Source organism: Schistocerca piceifrons, chromosome 1 (genome assembly GCF_021461385.2).
Source record: "Schistocerca piceifrons isolate TAMUIC-IGC-003096 chromosome 1, iqSchPice1.1, whole genome shotgun sequence".
Lineage (NCBI taxonomy): Eukaryota > Metazoa > Arthropoda > Insecta > Orthoptera > Acrididae > Schistocerca > Schistocerca piceifrons.
This window is the reverse complement of record NC_060138.1, coordinates 269,152,161-269,172,477: the sequence shown is the minus strand read 5'-3', so window position 1 is coordinate 269,172,477 and position 20,317 is coordinate 269,152,161. Positions and strand designations below refer to the sequence as shown.

General features: G+C 42.9%; 1 protein-coding gene across 2 annotated transcripts in view; it reads right to left on the bottom strand.

Moving 5' to 3' along the window:
• The window catches only part of LOC124787780 (beta-1,3-glucosyltransferase), a 117,390-nt gene that overhangs the window by 17,417 nt on the left and 79,656 nt on the right, over positions 1-20,317 (bottom strand). For both annotated transcript variants that reach the window (XM_047254681.1, XM_047254688.1), the window contains exon 10: positions 15,880-16,153. In XM_047254681.1, the coding sequence (XP_047110637.1) occupies positions 15,880-16,153 (274 nt within the window). The remainder of the gene's footprint in view (positions 1-15,879; positions 16,154-20,317) is intronic.

Genomic DNA, 20,317 nt, shown 5'->3' with positions numbered 1-20,317 from the left:
GGGTGTAGGACAGTAAATCTTTGACGAGGGCTGTTTGGTTAAATCTGGGAGTGGGGCTGAAGGTGAGGCCTTTGGATAGGACAGAGGTTTCGGATTGGGAGAGAGGTTTGGAGGAAAGGTTAACTACTGAATTGGGGTGTTGTGGTTCCAGATTGCGTTGATTGGAATTTTGAGGTTTTGGAGGGAGTGGAGCTGGAAGTGGGAGATTGAGTAGATGGGAGAGACTGGGTTTGTGTGCAATGAGAGGAGGTTGAGGTTTGCTGGAAAGGTTGTGAAGGGTGAGTGAGTTGCCTTTCCGGAGGTGGGAAACCAGGAGATTGGATAGTTTTTTAAGGTGGAGGGTGGCATGCTGCTCTAATTTGCGGTTGGCCTGTAGGAGGATGCTCTGAACAACAGGTGTGGATGTGGGAGAGGAAAGATTGAGGATTTTTATAAAGGATAGGAGTTGATGCGCGTGTTGATTGGCTGAGTGGATGTGTAGGTGAAGGATTAGGTGGGTGAGGGCAATGGATTGTTTGGTTTGGAACTGGTATAGGGACTGATGGAAAGAAGGGTTGCAGCCAGAGATGGGAACTTTAAGTGTGAGGCCTTTGGGGGTGATGCCAAATGTCAGACAAGCCTGAGAAAATAAAATATGGGAGTGTAATCTGGCTAGGGCGAAGGCATGTTTGCGGAGGGAATGTAAATAAAACTTAATGGGGTCGTTGTGAAGGTGTTGTGAGGGTGACATGGTACTAGAAGGTGGAAAGTGGAACACGAGGCTGAAATGAAAATGAAAATAAATATGAAAAAATATATGGGGAGAGATAAAGGTAAAATTAGAAAGCAAATGGAGATCTGGTGTGAAAAAAGGCGAAAAAGGGTTGGTTAGGGCTGGGCTATGTTGATCCTGTGGTGAACTTGTGTAGGTAGATAATGATGTGCATAAAGGTTAGGTGGTTGTGTTGCCGCCAAAACACGTTAAAGGGTGGAGAAATTCGGGAAAATTTCGAAAAAACTACGTGAGGATGTATTAAAAGGAGTGGTTTGGTGGTGGCAGATTATAGAAATGAAGCTAACAATTGTTTGATGAAGAAATAATGACGTTAAAACCTGTGGGAAGCGGCTAAAAATGATCGGTGATGTGAGAAAAACGGAAATGGAAATAAAGCAAAAGTTATTAAAACTGCCGAAAGGGTTGTTTAATAGCTAAAAGGAACTGTTTGTGGACTGGAAACGGTGGATTTTATAGCAGCAAAGCGGAAAAAAAAATTTTTTTGGTTATGGTTTCGAAGTGATTTACGTATTATTACGTATTATTGAGTGTATATCGACGGGATAAAATTGTTTACTGGATTATGGTAAAAAAGGAGAAGGTGAATAGAAAGTGAAACTGCTGGCAAAAACAGGTGTGGATGGATATGTGTGTGTGTGCGAGTGTATACCTGTCCTTTTTTCCCCCTAAGGTAAGTCTTTCCGCTCCCGGGATTGGAATGACTCCTTACCCTCTCCCTTAAAACCCATATCCTTTTGTCTTTCCTTCTCCTTCCCTCTTTCCTGACGAGGCAACCATTGGTTGCGAAAGCTAGAATTTTGTGTGTATGTTTGTGTTTGTTTGTGTGTTTATCGACCTGCCAGCGCTTTTGTTTGGTAAGTTTCATCATCTTTCTTTTTAGATATATATATATATATATATATATATATATATATATATATATATATATATATATATATATATATGACTCCTTACCCTCTCCCTTAAAACCCATATCCTTTTGTCTTTCCTTCTCCTTCCCTCTTTCCTGACGAGGCAACCATTGGTTGCGAAAGCTAGAATTTTGTGTGTATGTTTGTGTTTGTTTGTGTGTCTATCGACCTGCCAGCGCTTTTGTTTGGTAAGTTTCATCATCTTTCTTTTTATATATATATATAGACACACAAACAAACACAAACATACACACAAAATTCTAGCTTTCGCAACCAATGGTTGCCTCGTCAGGAAAGAGGGAAGGAGAGTACGGGGGTAGGACAGTAAATCTTTGACGAGGGCTGTTTGGTTAAATCTGGGAGTGGGGCTGAAGGTGAGGCCTTTGGATAGGACAGAGGTTTCGGATTGGGAGAGAGGTTTGGAGGAAAGGTTAACTATAATATATATATATATATATATATATATATATATATATATATATATACAAAAAGAAAGATGATGAAACTTACCAAACAAAAGCGCTGGCAGGTCGATAGACACACAAACAAACACAAACATACACACAAAATTCTAGCTTTCGCAACCAATGGTTGCCTCGTCAGGAAAGAGGGAAGGAGAAGGAAAGACAAAAGGATATGGGTTTTAAGGGAGAGGGTAAGGAGTCATTCCAATCCCGGTAGCGGAAAGACTTACCTTAGGGGGAAAAAAGGACAGGTATACACTCGCACACACCCACATATCCATCCACACATACACAGACACAAGCCAATTTCCAGCAGAGAGTACGGGTGTAGGACAGTAAATCTTTGACGAGGGCTGTTTGGTTAAATCTGGGAGTGGGGCTGAAGGTGAGGCCTTTGGATAGGACAGAGGTTTCGGATTGGGAGAGAGGTTTGGAGGAAAGGTTAACTACTGAATTGGGGTGTTGTGGTTCCAGATTGCGTTGATTGGAATTTTGAGGTTTTGGAGGGAGTGGAGCTGGAAGTGGGAGATTGAGTAGATGGGAGAGACTGGGTTTGTGTGCAATGAGAGGAGGTTGAGGTTTGCTGGAAAGGTTGTGAAGGGTGAGTGAGTTGCCTTTCCGGAGGTGGGAAACCAGGAGATTGGATAGTTTTTTAAGGTGGAGGGTGGCATGCTGCTCTAATTTGCGGTTGGCCTGTAGGAGGATGCTCTGAACAACAGGTGTGGATGTGGGAGAGGAAAGATTGAGGATTTTTATAAAGGATAGGAGTTGATGCGCGTGTTGATTGGCTGAGTGGATGTGTAGGTGAAGGATTAGGTGGGTGAGGGCAATGGATTGTTTGGTTTGGAACTGGTATAGGGACTGATGGAAAGAAGGGTTGCAGCCAGAGATGGGAACTTTAAGTGTGAGGCCTTTGGGGGTGATGCCAAATGTCAGACAAGCCTGAGAAAATAAAATATGGGAGTGTAATCTGGCTAGGGCGAAGGCATGTTTGCGGAGGGAATGTAAATAAAACTTAATGGGGTCGTTGTGAAGGTGTTGTGAGGGTGACATGGTACTAGAAGGTGGAAAGTGGAACACGAGGCTGAAATGAAAATGAAAATAAATATGAAAAAATATATGGGGAGAGATAAAGGTAAAATTAGAAAGCAAATGGAGATCTGGTGTGAAAAAAGGCGAAAAAGGGTTGGTTAGGGCTGGGCTATGTTGATCCTGTGGTGAACTTGTGTAGGTAGATAATGATGTGCATAAAGGTTAGGTGGTTGTGTTGCCGCCAAAACACGTTAAAGGGTGGAGAAATTCGGGAAAATTTCGAAAAAACTACGTGAGGATGTATTAAAAGGAGTGGTTTGGTGGTGGCAGATTATAGAAATGAAGCTAACAATTGTTTGATGAAGAAATAATGACGTTAAAACCTGTGGGAAGCGGCTAAAAATGATCGGTGATGTGAGAAAAACGGAAATGGAAATAAAGCAAAAGTTATTAAAACTGCCGAAAGGGTTGTTTAATAGCTAAAAGGAACTGTTTGTGGACTGGAAACGGTGGATTTTATAGCAGCAAAGCGGAAAAAAAAATTTTTTTGGTTATGGTTTCGAAGTGATTTACGTATTATTACGTATTATTGAGTGTATATCGACGGGATAAAATTGTATACTGGATTACGGTAAAAAAGGAGAAGGTGAATAGAAAGTGAAACTGCTGGCAAAAACAGGTGTGGATGGATATGTGTGTGTGTGCGAGTGTATACCTGTCCTTTTTTCCCCCTAAGGTAAGTCTTTCCGCTCCCGGGATTGGAATGACTCCTTACCCTCTCCCTTAAAACCCATATCCTTTTGTCTTTCCTTCTCCTTCCCTCTTTCCTGACGAGGCAACCATTGGTTGCGAAAGCTAGAATTTTGTGTGTATGTTTGTGTTTGTTTGTGTGTCTATCGACCTGCCAGCGATTTTGTTTGGTAAGTTTCATCATCTTTCTTTTTAGATATATTTTTCCCACGTGGAATGTTTCCCTCTATTTAATTCATATATATATATATATATATATATATATGAATTAAATAGAGGGAAACATTCCACGTGGGAAAAATATATCTAAAAAGAAAGATGATGAAACTTACCAAACAAAAGCGCTGGCAGGTCGATAGACACACAAACAAACACAAACATACACACAAAATTCTAGCTTTCGCAACCAATGGTTGCCTCGTCAGGAAAGAGGGAAGGAGAAGGAAAGACAAAAGGATATGGGTTTTAAGGGAGAGGGTAAGGAGTCATTCCAATCCCGGGAGCGGAAAGACTTACCTTAGGGGGAAAAAAGGACAGGTATATATATATATATAATGGAAGGAAACATTCCACGTGGGAAAAATTATATATAAAAACAAAGATGAGGTGACTTACCGAACAAAAGCGCTGGCAGGTCGATAGACACACAAACATACACACAAAATTCAAGCTTTCGCAACAAACTGTTGCCTCATCAGGAAAGAGGGAAGGAGAGGGGAAGACGAAAGGAAGTGGGTTTTAAGGGAGAGGGTAAGGAGTCATTCCAATCCCGGGAGCGGAAAGACTTACCTTAGGGGGAAAAAAGGACAGGTATACACTCGCACACACGCACATATCCATCCACACATACAGACACAAGCAGACATATTTAAAGACAAAGAGTTTGGGCAGAGATGTCAGTCGAGGCAGAAGTGTAGAGGCAAAGAAGTTGTTGAAAGACAGGTGAGGTATGAGTGGCGGCAACTTGAAATTAGCGGAGATTGAGGCCTGGCAGATGACGAGAAGAGAGGATATACTGAAGGGCAAGTTCCCATCTCCGGAGTTCGGATAGGTTGGTGTTGGTGGGAAGTATCCAGATAACCCGGACGGTGTAACACTGTGCCAAGATGTGCTGGCTGTGCACCAAGGCATGTTTAGCCACAGGGTGATCCTCATTACCAACAAACACTGTCTGCCTGTGTCCATTCATGCGAATGGACAGTTTGTTGCTGGTCATTCCCACATAGAATGCATCACAGTGTAGGCAGGTCAGTTGGTAAATCACGTGGGTGCTTTCACACGTGGCTCTGCCTCTGATCATGTACACCTTCCGGGTTACAGGACTGGAGTAGGTGGTGGTGGGAGGGTGTATGGGACAGCCAACATAGCCCAGCTGTAACCAACACCTTTTCGCCTTTTTTCATTCCAGATCTCCAGTTTCTTTCCGGTTCACCTTTATCTCTCCCCATATATATATTTTTATTTTCATTTTCACTTAACCTCATGTTACACTTTCCACCTTCTAATACCATGTCACCCTCACAACACCCCCACAATGACCCCATTAAGTTTTATTTACATTCCCTCCGCAAACATGCCTTCGCCCTAGCCAGATTACGCTCGCATATTTTATTTTCTCAGGCTTGTCTGACATTTGGCATTACCCCCAAAGGCCTCACACTCAAAGTTCCCATCTCTGGCTGCAACCCTTCCTTCCATCAGTCCCTATACCAGTTCCAAACTGAACAATCCATTGCCCTCACCCACCTAATCCTTCACCTACACATCAACTCGGCCAATGAACACACCCGTCAACTCCTATCTTTAATAAAAGTCCTTAATCTTTCCTCTCCCACATCCACACCGGCTGTTCAGAGCATCCTCCTACAGGCCAACCGTAAATTAGAACAGCATGCCACCCTCCACCTCAAAAAACTATCCAATCTCCTGGTTTCCCACCTCCGGAAAGGCAACTCACTCACCCTTCACAACCTTTCCAGCAAACCTCGACCTCCTCTCATTGCACACAAACCCAGTCTCTCCCATCTACTCAATCTCCCACTTCCAGCTCCACTCCCTCCAAAACCTCAAAATTCCGATCAACACAATCTGGAACCACAACACCCTAATTTAGTAGTTAACCTTTCCTCCAAACCTTTCTCCCAATCCGAAACCTCTGTCCTATCCAAAGGCCTCACCTTCAGCCCCACTCCCAGATTCAACCAAACAGCCCTCGTCAAAGATTTACTGTCCTACACTCGTACTCTCTGCTGGAAGTATCACTTTGCCACGAAGAAAAATGATCCTAATCCTACTCCTAATGATCCGACTCCTCAAGACACCATCCAAATTGAACCCTGCCTGGAACAGTTCCGTCCTCCGTCACAGCGGGACCCACCTCCTCTTCCTCAAAATCACCCTCTCCAAACCTTCCAGGAATTTCTGACTTCCAGCCTTGCATCTCAATCCTTCTTAAAAAACCTTAATCCTACACCCAACATCACCACTGCTGAAGCCCAGGCTATCCGTGATCTGAAGGCTGACCGATCCATCGTCATTCTTCCGGCGGACAAGGGTTCCACGACCGTGGTACTTGATCGTCGGGAGTACGTGGCTGAGGGACTGCGTCAGCTTTCAGACAACACCACATACAAAGTTTGCCAAGGTAACCCCATTCCCGATGTCCAGGCGGAGCTTCAAGGAATCCTCAGAACCTTAGGCCCCCTGCAAAACCTTTCACCTGACTCCATCAACCTCCTGACCCCACCGACACCCCGCACCCCTACCTTCTACCTTCTTCCTAAAATCCACAAACCCAATCATCCCGGCCGCCCCATTGTAGCTGGTTACCAAGCCCCCACAGAACGTATCTCTGCCTACGTAGATCAACACCTTCAACCCATTACATGCAGTCTCCCATCCTTCATCAAGGACACTAACCACTTCCTTGAACGCCTGGAATCCTTACCCAATCTGTTACCCCCGGAAACCATCCTTGTAACCATTGATGCCACGTCCTTATACACAAATATTCCGCACGTCCAGGGCCTCGCTGTGATGGAGCATTTCCTTTCACGCCGATCACCTGCCACCCTACCTAAAACCTCTTTCCTCATCACCTTAGCCAGCTTCATCCTGACCCACAACTTCTTCACTTTTGAGGGCCAGACATACCAACAGTTAAAGGGAACAGCCATGGGCACCAGGATGGCCCCCTCGTACGCCAACCTTTTCATGGGTCGCTTAGAGGAAGCCTTCTTGGTTACCCAAGTCTGCCAACCCAAAGTTTGGTACAGATTTATTGATGACATCTTCATGATCTGGACTCACAGTGAAGAAGAACTCCAGAATTTCCTCTCCAACCTCAACTCCTTTGGTTCCATCAGTTTCACCTGGTCCTACTCCAAATCCCATGCCACTTTCCTTGACGTTGACCTCCACCTGTCCAATGGCCAACTTCACACATCCGTCCACATCAAACCCACCAACAAGCAACAGTACCTCCATTATGACAGCTGCCACCCATTCCATATCAAATGGTCCCTTCCCTACAGCTTAGGTCTTCGTGGCAAACGAATCTGCTCCAGTCCGGAATCCCTGAATCAGTACACCAACAACCTGAAAACAGCTTTCGCATCCCGCAACTACCCTCCCGACCTGGTACAGAAGCAAATAACCAGAGCCACTTCCTCGTCCCCTCAAACCCAGAATCCCCCACAGAAGAACCACAAAAGTGCCCCGCTTGTGACAGGATACTTTCCGGGACTGGACCAGACTCTGAATGTGGCTCTCCAGCAGGGATACGACTTCCTCAAATCCTGCCCTGAAATGAGATCCATCCTTCATGAAATCCTCCCCACTCCGCCAAGAGTGTCTTTCCGCCGCCCACCTAACCTTCGTAACCTGTTAGTTCATCCCCATGAAATCCCCTAACCACCTTCCCTACCCTCTGGCTCCTATCCTTGTAACCGCCCCTGGTGTAAAACCTGTCCCATGCACCCTCCCACCACCACCTACTCCAGTCGTGTAACCCAGAAGGTGTACACGATCAAAGGCAGAGCCACGTGTGAAAGCACCCACGTGATTTACCAACTGACCTGCCTACACTGTGATGCATTCTATGTGGGAATGACCAGCAACAAACTGTCCATTCGCATGAATGGACACAGGCAGACAGTGTTTGTTGGTAATGAGGATCACCCTGTGGCTAAACATGCCTTGGTGCACAGCCAGCACATCTTGGCACAGTGTTACACCGTCCGGGTTATCTGGATACTTCCCACCAACACCAACCTATCCGAACTCCGGAGATGGGAACTTGCCCTTCAGTATATCCTCTCTTCTCGTCATCTGCCAGGCCTCAATCTCCGCTAATTTCAAGTTGCCGCCACTCATACCTCACCTGTCTTTCAACAACTTCTTTGCCTCTACACTTCTGCCTCGACTGACATCTCTGCCCAAACTCTTTGTCTTTAAATATGTCTGCTTGTGTCTGTATGTGTGGATGGATATGTGCGTGTGTGCGAGTGTATACCTGTCCTTTTTTCCCCCTAAGGTAAGTCTTTCCGCTCCCGGGATTGGAATGACTCCTTACCCTCTCCCTTAAAACCCACTTCCTTTTGTCTTCCCCTCTCCTTCCCTCTTTCCTGATGAGGCAACAGTTTGTTGCGAAAGCTTGAATTTTGTGTGTATGTTTGTGTTTGTTTGTGTGTCTATCGACCTGCCAGCGCTTTTGTTCGGTAAGTCACCTCATCTTTGTTTTTTTATATATATATATATATATATATATATATATATATATATATAATAGAAGGAAACATTCCACATGGGAAAAATTATATATAAAAACAAAGATGAGGTGACTTACCGAACGAAAGCGCTGGCAGGTCGATAGACACACAAACAAACACAAACATACACACAAAATTCAAGCTTTCGCAACAAACTGTTGCCTCATCAGGAAAGAGGGAAGGAGAGGGGAAGACGAAAGGAAGTGGGTTTTAAGGGAGAGGGTAAGGAGTCATTCCAATCCCGGGAGCAGAAAGACTCACCTTAGGGGGAAAAAAGGACAGGTATACACTCGCACACACGCACATATCCATCCACACATACAGACACAAGCAGACATACAGACAAGCAGACATATGTATGTGTGGATGGATATGTGTGTGTGTGCGAGTGTATACCTGTCCTTTTTTCCCTCTAAGGTGAGTCTTTCTGCTCCCGGGACATACAGCAGACATACAGACAAGCAGACATATGTCTGCTTGTGTGCAGACACAAGCAGACATATGTCTGCTTGTCTGTATGTCTGCTTGTGTCTGTATGTGTGGATGGATATGTGCGTGTGTGCGAGTGTATACCTGTCCTTTTTTCCCCCTAAGGTGAGTCTTTCCGCTCCCGGGATTGGAATGACTCCTTACCCTCTCCCTTAAAACCCACTTCCTTTCGTCTTCCCCTCTCCTTCCCTCTTTCCTGATGAGGCAACAGTTTGTTGCGAAAGCTTGAATTTTGTGTGTATGTTTGTGTTTGTTCGTGTGTCTATCGACCTGCCAGCGCTTTCGTTCGGTAAGTCACCTCATCTTTGTTTTTTTATATATGTGTGTGTGTGTGTGTGTGTGTGTGTGTGTGTGTGTGTGTGTGTGTGTGTGTGTGTGGATGGATATGTGTGTGTGTGTGTGTGTGTGCGCGAGTGTATACCCGTCCTTTTTTCCCCCTAAGGTAAGTCTTTCCACTCCCGGGATTGGAATGACTCCTTACCCTCTCCCTTAAAACCCACATCCTTTCGTCTTTCCCTCTCCTTCCCTCTTTCCTGATGAGGCAACAGTTTGTTGCGAAAGCTTAAATTTTGTGTGTATGTTTGTGTTTGTTTGTGTGTCTATCGATGTGCCAGCGCTTTCGTTTGGTAAGTAGCATCATCTTTGTTGTGTGTGTTTTGTCAGAAGTCAGAAGAAGGCTTATTAGTTTACTTTTTTAGCAGTCTTTTTGTTGTGCCTGTCTGTGACTCCACATTTCCACTATAAGGTGAGTAGCACTCAATCCTTTTCATAGTATCATCATTATTCCACCCTGGATTTTCTACTGTTTGTTTGTACAAATTATAAGTGTGACTTGTCCCATATACAAGTATAACAATCCACTGCAAGATTTCTGAGATTAAGAATCAGATCAGATCAGATCAGATCAAATGACATGACAATTTCATATCATACAGAGAAACCAGCAGGTAATGGAGCATCTACTGCAGATTACAATATGTTAATTTTTTGCTATCTTGCTGAGTGTGGACTACAGGTACAGTATTCTCTGTGCATCCTGCGCCTTCTGGGTGAGATTATTACTTCAGCACTGCTAATAGTAATGTCACAACTAAATGCCAGAGAGACAACACATTTTCTTTTTCCTTTAATCATACTGATAATGAGGTTTCAAGCACTGTTTCAGCACTAATTTTTTGCAGCACATTCAATACCATTCTACGGCAAAATACTGATTCACCTATACAGCTCTTACCACATAACATATCTGATGAATTCATAATTTGTATTTGATCCAGATCAACACTTCTGTAGGCAGAAAGATACATTCCATATGATAATCAAACTTAATAAGAAATTTTCCAAAAAAATAGAAGCAAATAGTGAGGTTGAAACTTTTAGAAAGTCATATTTAATGCATCACTGCTTTTACTCCATGGAAGAATATTTAAATATATTGAGTGTGTTATATAAATGTGAATGGCACTAACTGAAATCGTATCCGTGGAAATATAAGTTCTGTAATGTCCTGTAATATAACTTTTGTGTTTGTGTGTGTGTGTGTGTGTGTGTGTGTGTGTGTGTGTGTGTGTGTGATATGCATGCTCAACACCTTATGCATAAGCTGCTTTTGTAGACAAAAGTACCACTAAAAAAATACAATAGAATACAACATTCCTTGAACCTTAAACTTACCATTTAGGCCAACAGCTGAACACATTTGCTACATGATGGGAATACAGCCATGAATATTGCCTTATATTTACACCTAATGTAGTATTGTGTAGCACCATCTTTCACCCTGATGATGATGATGATGATGATGATGACGACAAAGATGATAATACACCATGGCATACAGTCTATGAGACACCAAAGCTTTGAAGAGTCATTTTGATCCATGAACACTCAAACTCCATCCAGAGCTTACAGTGATTGGTTCGTGTTGAGTCAAAGAAACACAAATCTCACATGATGGTATGCAGTATATGCTCAATGGGAATCATTCAGATGACCCGAGATCCAAAGAACTGCAATTGCAGTTGTGGAGCTACCCCAAACCAGTTTGACACAGTTCATGAGTCATGGGCAAGTGAATGGTGATGCTGTACATACCGGGACACCTCAGGAGCTCTATAGGAGAAGTTATGGAAGCACAAGAGTGAAGAGTATGTTCTTGTGTTGTTCCCACATAAATGTTTCCAAAATGAGAGTACTTCGTGTGAGACCTTTAGGATTCACTGGTACCCTGTCAATGGTACATACGAATATGTGCAACAACTCATCAGTCCAGAAGACCTTCTCCCAATTTTTGAACAGCCCATGACAGTGTTTCTGTGACTACCCTAATCTCTGTGCTATGTTACAAGTACTAACGCTCATGTACAACGTATGGGTTTACATGTAAGGTGGTAGCTTCCCTAACCTACAGGAAAGATATGATTTGAACGGTTTAGTTGCTCACCAGTTGTTGCTGTCCAGCACACAACTCATGAGTAGGGTATTGTAACTGTCCTGTTTTAAGCTTCCATACATCATTAGGTGATATCCTTCTCTGGCAGTCTCCGTGGACTCAATTAGAAACATCACACCATGAGTTAAAACAATAGGAACAGAAGCCTCATCCATTGCTGCTGTCTGCACCAGTCTACAACAATCCCTGTCATCTACATATTGACTCTGATAGTTACAGTTCTCTTTGAGATGTTCACAGTATATCTTTGACACAATTGCATCAAAAAACCAGTATCTACACAACCTCAAAGATAGAGTCTCCCATGCATGAGACCCCCACAACCTGGCCATGGTCAAATGTGGTGATATCATGTGTTTTATTCCATGAAATTTCAAGCAAAGTACCAGATGTCAATAAATTGCTGGCACAATATTTTGGCACAGAGTCTTCTGGCCATCTTCAGGTATATACTAATGAATGAACATTGAGCTCTGCTGTTTCAAACCATGCCGGTGCATGTATCAAGCAGCTAGTTGTCACTTTGTGCACACTGCTGGACCACATGTGTGTGTGTGCTACAAGTCTGTGTGCTACTGTGAGCACCCTCCTCACTATCAGGCTGACTGTCTTCACACAGCAAAATTGCAGAATGATGCTACTCAGGCAGAGCACGAAGTCTTTCTTTAACAGTATTCCATGCATTGTCTGACTGGAAAACATATGAGCAGACGTGCATGTGGTAGTACGCAAAGTGGACAAAGGTACTGTTACCATGCTCATGCCATGGGATGACCAAGTGAATAAGAACAATGTTTTACTGTGTGACTTAGAGTTCCATAAGATTGGCAAGCATCCTACTTGCAATGTCCTGTGACTGTATCTACCGGTAATGCACCCAAGATCAGTGGGTTGCCGCACAAACAGATCCACAATGGGCAGCAGCACAGGCAACGGCGCACTGCATGCATATAAACATATTGGCTGATGTACAGATTCTCACATATTTAGAACCAAGCCTATGAACAGCTCCAAGAAAATTCATGGCACCAGCATCACCACACCATGATGCTAGTGTCACCACTGATGGCACTGCAGGTGGAGAACTATTTTGCTTGTTCAGATCACATGTCCACTAGAGCCCCAATTAAGTAGGCATCTGCCTGATCTATAATTAAGCAACTGTCCCCTAAAGACTGGGTGGTTCCAGCTGCAGCATCAGTCCCAGAGGATCATTGCAGAAGCACCACCATGAACCACTAAGCAGTCACCAGAAGCTAGTCCTCTGCTCGGACCCTGGCCTCATTAGACTTTGTAATTCTGGGATAGTGTACAACTGACTGAACTTGGGATCTGTGCTACCTTCAAGGAGTCTCATTCTGAGATTTATATGCTGCTGGGCTTAGATTGTCAATGGTTATTCACCATAATTGGTGAACTTATTAATGGGTGACTTTTCAATTTTCTTGTAGAACTCACTCAGGAACTCTTCATTTGTATCATTCAGAATTACATCCCCAGTTGTCAATTGTTACCAGTTTCATTGTATGTTCAGCATTTTTAATAAAAGTGCTGGTTCACTATTAATCATGTGAGGATAAAACAGCAGAACTTTTGAATTCAATTTCTCTACCAAAGGATGTCATTAAGAGACTGAAACCACATGGTTCAGTTCCACCTAGGCTATACACTTTGCCTAGGAACCATAAAGAAGGTGTGTCTCTACAACCTATAGTGATCAGTATTGGCGCAGCCATCTATGATTTTTTCCAAGCACTTGGTATCTTCACTCAAAGCCATTATTGGCAAATGTCCACATCAAAAAAGTAATTCTACTCCTTTTAATAGCTGACTTAAGTAACTTAAGCTGGGAAACAGTGACTTACCAGTCAGTTTTGCTGTTGTTTACCTTTTTACAAAAGTGCCTTTTGTGGACTTGCTACACCTCATTAGCAAGAGGTTAGGTGTTGTCATAACAGCATTGTTGTTCGCTCCTCAATGTACCTTTTATTTAACAATGAGTTTTATGAACAATCTGATGATGTTGCCATGAGGAATCCTTTTCTCCCCTGCTTTTTAGGAGCCTGCTCTCAGCTCAGCAGATTTAAAAACAACAGTATTTTGACAATATGATGATGACATTTTCGTAGTTTGGCCTAATGGTTTGGATAGTATCTGAGACTTCCTTCAACATCTACACTCATACATAAAAACACAACATTTACTGTGGAGGTAGAGAAAGGAGGCTGTTTCCCATTTTTAGGTGTGTTATTATGATATGATGGAGATGATACACTTGGACATTCAATATTTCAAAAGCCTATTCATACAGACTTGTATTTGCAGGCAACTAGTTGCCATCCTCCAGCACAAACAATGGGCATTCTGAAGACCCCTTCCCTTACAGTCTCAGATGCTGCAAGTAGAACTGGAATACCACCAAATTATGTCCCCAGAAAATGGATATTCATTCAGCAGATGAAGTTACTATAGTCATATAAACGGCACAACAAGAAAAAGAATGCGCCCTTTGAAAGACGACAGCCTACCTGTCATATTTTGGAAAAATTACTGTGAAAATAGCCAAAGTACTAACCATATGGTTAATGTGATCTTTTGGCCTCCATCAAAAATATCAGCCCTTCTAGGATCAGTCAAAGATGACTTAAGAGTTGTGTAAGGCAGGTGTTTACAGGACTGCATGTGAGTGTGGTAAATTATATGCACGTTGTTCCAGAAGGAATGGTAAATATTCCAGAATATGATGGGAATGACCATTCAAAGCAAAAAGTCTAGTAAACATGGGCTCTAAAATCATACCTTAATAACTATGAGCACTCTTTCATCTTTGGCACTTTGAAACACATCTCTTCTACTGAAAGCTCTTTTCTTTCAATATTCTGACAGATGGTAGGATGAACTAAAACAATAAAAAAATGCCCATCTTCGCTACTAGGAAACATGTCTCTTCTACTGAACAAACATTCATAGCTCTTACAGTATGCATTTTAGAGCCCACATTTACTATACTTTTTTGCTTCGAATCATAGTTTTTGTCATGTCCCTGAATAATGACCATTCCTCCTGGGATCCCTTGTGTAGTGTAAATGACATGTATGTACAGGAGCACATCATGGAACACAAATGGCACACTCTAAGACAGTAAATCCACTACTGCAAACCACTTAATACAATTGGTCACTTGATGAAATACAGTGATACAAAAAATGTGGGTCATCCTTCAAACTTTTGGAGTTTTGTTGTTAACAAATCAGTGGAGACATGAGTGTCTGAAGTCCCAGGTGAAGATAGTCAAATTGATATCAAGGAGGATGCTCCAGTAATGCAGACTTGCAGCAGGCAAGCCTGGGCTCTAGCAACACATGTGCAGTGACTACTCGATATACCATTCATGCACCAGTGCAGTTTTCAACAGGGAGCTCAGTGTACTTTCACCAGTATACACCTGAAGACGGCCAGAGGATGCTGAACTGAAATATTATGGCAGTAAGTTACTGGCATCTGCCAGTTAGTATGATGTTTCATGGGAGACTCTATATGCCATGAACGTTTTAAATTTCACATCATGAGTCTTGTTCATCCTGTGCTTGCTGTCTTGCTGATAGCTGTTAGTGTGGTAACATAGAAATTCTCACTGAGGACATGCCATGTCTGCTACCAACCATCTGCACAGATAATGCAAGATATGTGGCTCCTACAGCAGAAATAACACCTTAAAATACCATTCGGAAACCATATGATGGGATGCTGCTTCATATCATACTATTCCACAGTTACAAATCTGGGTGGAATTCTATACTGACTTCGCTGCTTTCTTCTGTTCAAATTAGGAAAAAAAATTACCACAATGTGGAACAATTTAAAAAATACTAAGCCAGTGAATTCCTGTAATGTAAATTACTGACTTCATGGGTGTTAAAGAAGACATATTTACAACACAGTTGTTTGGTCAAGTACTGAGACCCAGGAAACAATTTCTTTGTCTAAGAAAATATTTTCCAGTTCAAAATCAAGTTAACACAAAATTAGAAAGTGAAAAACTCATTTATCCTAGTGTGGCAACTTCATTTCATAAACTGAATAAGTTTTCCTTTTCAACTACAAATATTTTGGACATGAATTAAATTCATTTCTGAGCTTCTATGACAACATTTAAATAACACAGTGCACTGGTGGTTTTTGCTGTGAATACCCACAATACTCATCAATGCGTAACACAAGTATCAGGGATACAAACCTGGTGGAATCCTGGAATGTGAATTATTGGTATTCCCAGCCTAGTGGCACATGATCCAAGAAACATATCATCTGGTGTTGAGATGTCTGGACATTGACATTTGGTAGATTTGGCAATAAGCTGTGCAGCTGCTAAGCTGAGTACCATGCCACCTCCTCCTGTCACATAATTATAGCCTCCATGTGGCCTATGAATGTTAAATCCATATCTTTCTCCCAGCAGGAATGGCACATCTGATTTGAAGCAGCTCAATAGCTCCTGTAGCCTGGAGACACTGAAAACATATATCATGATGATGACACTAGCAGGATTAAAAGGAATGACACATGTGAAATAGTAGCTGAGCTACTTTCAGAGAAGTATTTTTATGTGTAATTGAACAGTGCAAGCTCTGTAAGAGTTTAATATGAACAGAGCATAGCACTGCCAAGGTTCAGTAGATTTCAAATATCTTAATAAACATTTTGGATACTGGTAGGCTCTTATATCAGGTGTAGGGTTGTCAGACACCATATTGCTGCATGTAAGGTCACTGGAAGTTAGTATTCTGGCATTGATAAAAGAAAATTCACAGTAGTGGACTGAGGAAACTCAGGGAAATGCTACATACTATTGAGCAAACATGAACTATTTCTACATCTGCACCTTGATATATGAAATAAAGTTGTTTATATTAACACAATCTCAGACAGAATAGCAAGACATGTTTTGAAAGGAAATCATTCAAAGTATTTGCACCAATATGTGTATATTCTTATTGGAACAATGACAACAACCAATTACTGACAAAATAATTTAACTGGATAAATAAAAAATCTATTCACCGAGCTGCAGCGCAACACCCACGAGAAAGACGGTTCTAACTGGCACGATTTCAGAGCCAGTGGCTCTTTCTTCAAGCAGAAGGGTTGAAGGGGAAGGAAGAGGGGTGAAGGAAAAGGACTCGAGAGGTCTAAGAAAAATGGTAGATTTTGGGGAAGTAACCTAGAAGTGCAGGTCAGGGGAGACTTACCGCACAAGATGAGAATGAAACACTGGTTGTTAGGGACTGCATCGAAAGAGATTTAAAAACCTGAGAGCTTAAAGGTGGAAGATAAAGTGATGTGTAACAGAGACTACTGCTCAAACATTATACTTCAGTTAATAAGAGTGAAAAGCTAAGTGCATTGTATGTAACAGAGGTGGGCAGTGAAAAATAGATGGGTAAGACGATGAAAGATGTAGAAATCTAAAACAGAGGGAAGCAAAGAGCAGTTACTGTGAAGAAATGCTGAGATGGAAGAAACTGTCATAAATTAAGGACAGGTGGATGGCGAAAACCAAGGACATATCCAGAATGAGATTTTCACTCTGCAGCAGAGTGTGCACTGATATGAAACTTCCTGGCAGATTAAAACTGCGTGCTGGACTGAGACTTGAACTCGGGACCTTCGCCTTTCGCGGGCAAGTGCTCTAACAACTGAGCTACCCAAGCACAACTCACGCCCTGTCCTCACAGCTTTACTTCTGCCAGTACCTTGTCTCTTACCTTCCAAATTTTACAGAAAGTCTCCTGAGAACCTTGCAGAAGTAGCACTCCTGAAGTAAAGGATATTGCGGAGACATGGCTTCAGTACCTCGTCTCCTACCTTCCAAACTTTACAGAAGCTCTCCTGCGAACCTTGCAGAACTAGCACTCCTGAAAAAAAGGATACTGCAGAGACATGGCTAAGCCATGTCTCCACAATATCCTTTCTTTCAGGAGTGCTAGCTCTGCAAGGTTCTCAGGAGAGGTTCTGTAAAGTCTGGAAGGTAGGAGACGAGGTACTGGCAGAAGTAAAGCTGTGAGGACAGGGCGTGAGTCATGCTTGGGTAGCTCAGTTGGTAGAGCACTTGCCCACGAAAGGCAAAGGTCCCGAGTTCGAGTATCAGTATGGCACACAGTTTTAATCTGTCAGAAAGTTTCATAACCAAGGACATGTTGTACAGCTAGTTTTCACCTGCTGAGTTCTGAGAAACTAGTGTCTGGGGAAGAGTCTATATGGCTTGTGAAATGAAAAAGGTCATGATTGTCATGTTGTAGAGCAAGATCTGCAACAGCATGCCACGATTTGCCAGTATAGACCCCTGCCTATGTTCATTCATCCTCATTGATAATTTGGTGATAGTCATGCCGATGTAGAAGGCCGAATAGTGTTTACATAATAGTTGGTATATGACACGTGTCATTTCACACATGACTCTCCCTTTGATAGCATAAGTTTTGCCAGTTACAGGGCTGCTATAGGTGATGACAGGAGGGTACACAGGGAAAGTCTTGCAGTGGGGATGGTCACGGGGTAGGAACCATGGGATAGGCTGATGAGTGCAGAAGGAGTTTTGGGTCTGACAAGAATATTATGGATATTGGGAGGGCGAGAGAAAGTTATTCTAGATGTAATGGGCAAAATTTCAGACAGAATGGATCTCATTTCAGGGCATGATTTTAGGAAGTCACAGCCCTGTCTAAGTAGCTGATTAACACATTACAGACCAGGATAATACTGATTCACCAGTTGTGTGCCCCATTGTTGTTTTTGGAGGGATCAGCAGTACTAGGACTGGATGTGATGGGCCGGGAAATTTGCTGTTTAATGAGGCTGGTGGGGTAATTATGTGCAGTGAAGGCTGAGGTGAGAATGGTTGAGTACTGCTGTAAACAGTCTGCATCTAAACAAATATGTTTGCCTCAAATGCCAAGGCTATATGGGAGGGAATGTTTGACATGGAAAGGATGGCAACTGTCAAAATATAAGCACTGTTGATTATTGACAGCTTTAATGTGGACAGAAGCATGCAGCTGGCCTTCAGTGAGGACGAGATCAATGTCAAGGAAAGTGGTATGGCATTTACAATTGGACCATGTGAAATTTAATTGGGAGAAGGTATTGAGAGATTTCACAAATTTTAGCAGGTTAGCCTCACCATGAGTCCACATGGTAAAGATCTCATCAATGTATCTAAACCAAACCAGGATCTGAAGACTTATGGAGCCCAGGAAAGCCTCCTCAAAGTGATGCATGGAAAGGTTGGCATAGGAAGGAACCATCCTGTTTCCCATGGCCGTACCCCTGATCTGTTAGTGTGCCTGCCCCTCAAAGGTGAAGTAGTTGTTGGTAAGTGTAAAGTTGATTAAGGTGAGTTGGAAGAATGTCATAGATTTGGAATCAAGTAGGCTCTGACTGAGGAAATGTTCAGCAGCAGACCGACCGTGTATATGGATGATGTTGGTACAGATGGAGATGGCATCAGTGGTGACAAGCAAGATGGTGTGGTGAGAGTGGAACAGCCACGGTTTTGATATGATATAGGAAATGGTTGTTGTCTTTGATGTAGGAGGAGCGTCTTTGTACTATGGGTTGCAGGTGTTGATCAACTAAGGCAGATACATGTTCGGTGGGTGCTTTGAACCCAGCAGCTATAGAACGGCCAGGATGATTGGGTTTGTAGATCTTAGAAAGAAGGTAAAAGGTGGGAGTGCATGGTTTGGTTGGGGTGGGATATTCTGTGGCTTGAGGTGTTAGTCCTTGTGAGGGGCCTGAGGTTTTAAGAAGGGACTGCAGATCAGTTTGAATCACAGGGATGACATTTTGATGGCAGACAGTGTATGTAGAGGTGTCAGGCAGCTGACATAGACCTTCACTAACATTCTCCTTTCGGTCAAGTACAACAGTGGTAGATGGAGCAATCAGCTTTTAGAGAAAGTAGAGCCAGGAGTTCTGCAGAGACCAGGTTAGGGTCATGTTGTAGGGACCTGAGAAATGGCTCTGAAGCAATGCTAGAAGGGTTGTAAGGGATGATTTTGAGGTAGTGATGGTGGATCAAGTTGGGATAGTGGTCTGAACTGTTCAAGGCTGGGTTAAATGTCAGATTTGCTGTTGGAAAGGTTTTGGGATTGGGTTGCAAAGTGATATTTCCAATGGATATTCTTTTACAAAGCAGCATGATTAAATGCAGTTTTTGGGCTTAAAGTGAGAATCTTAGGTAATACAGATAATTTAGGAGGGGTGACTGTTTTACATGGGAGTTTAAGGGCACTGTACTGTTGTGACTGATTCTTGCGATTCTGTGTAAGTCTTGGTCTGGGAGGCAGTGGTGAAGGCTGTGGGATGTTAAGGAAGTTGACGAAGCTGATTTGTAGGAGAGGAGTGGTGGTGGATGGTGTGGCTGTTTAGGGAGCTGCAGAAGGAAAAGATGGGAAACACCACTGTCAGGTAGATTAGGAGAAGGTGGGATAGCTTGTTGCAGTTTGAAGTTGGCTTGGTGGATGATACCACTCAAGGAAACATGAGGGGCAGATAACTGGAGGATATTGTAGAAGGAGAGAAGTCTGGTAGAGTGGATACTGGCTGATGAGACATATAGGTCACAGATTAGCCAGGTACTGAAACTGTAAAAGAGCCTGGTGCAGAGTAGGATT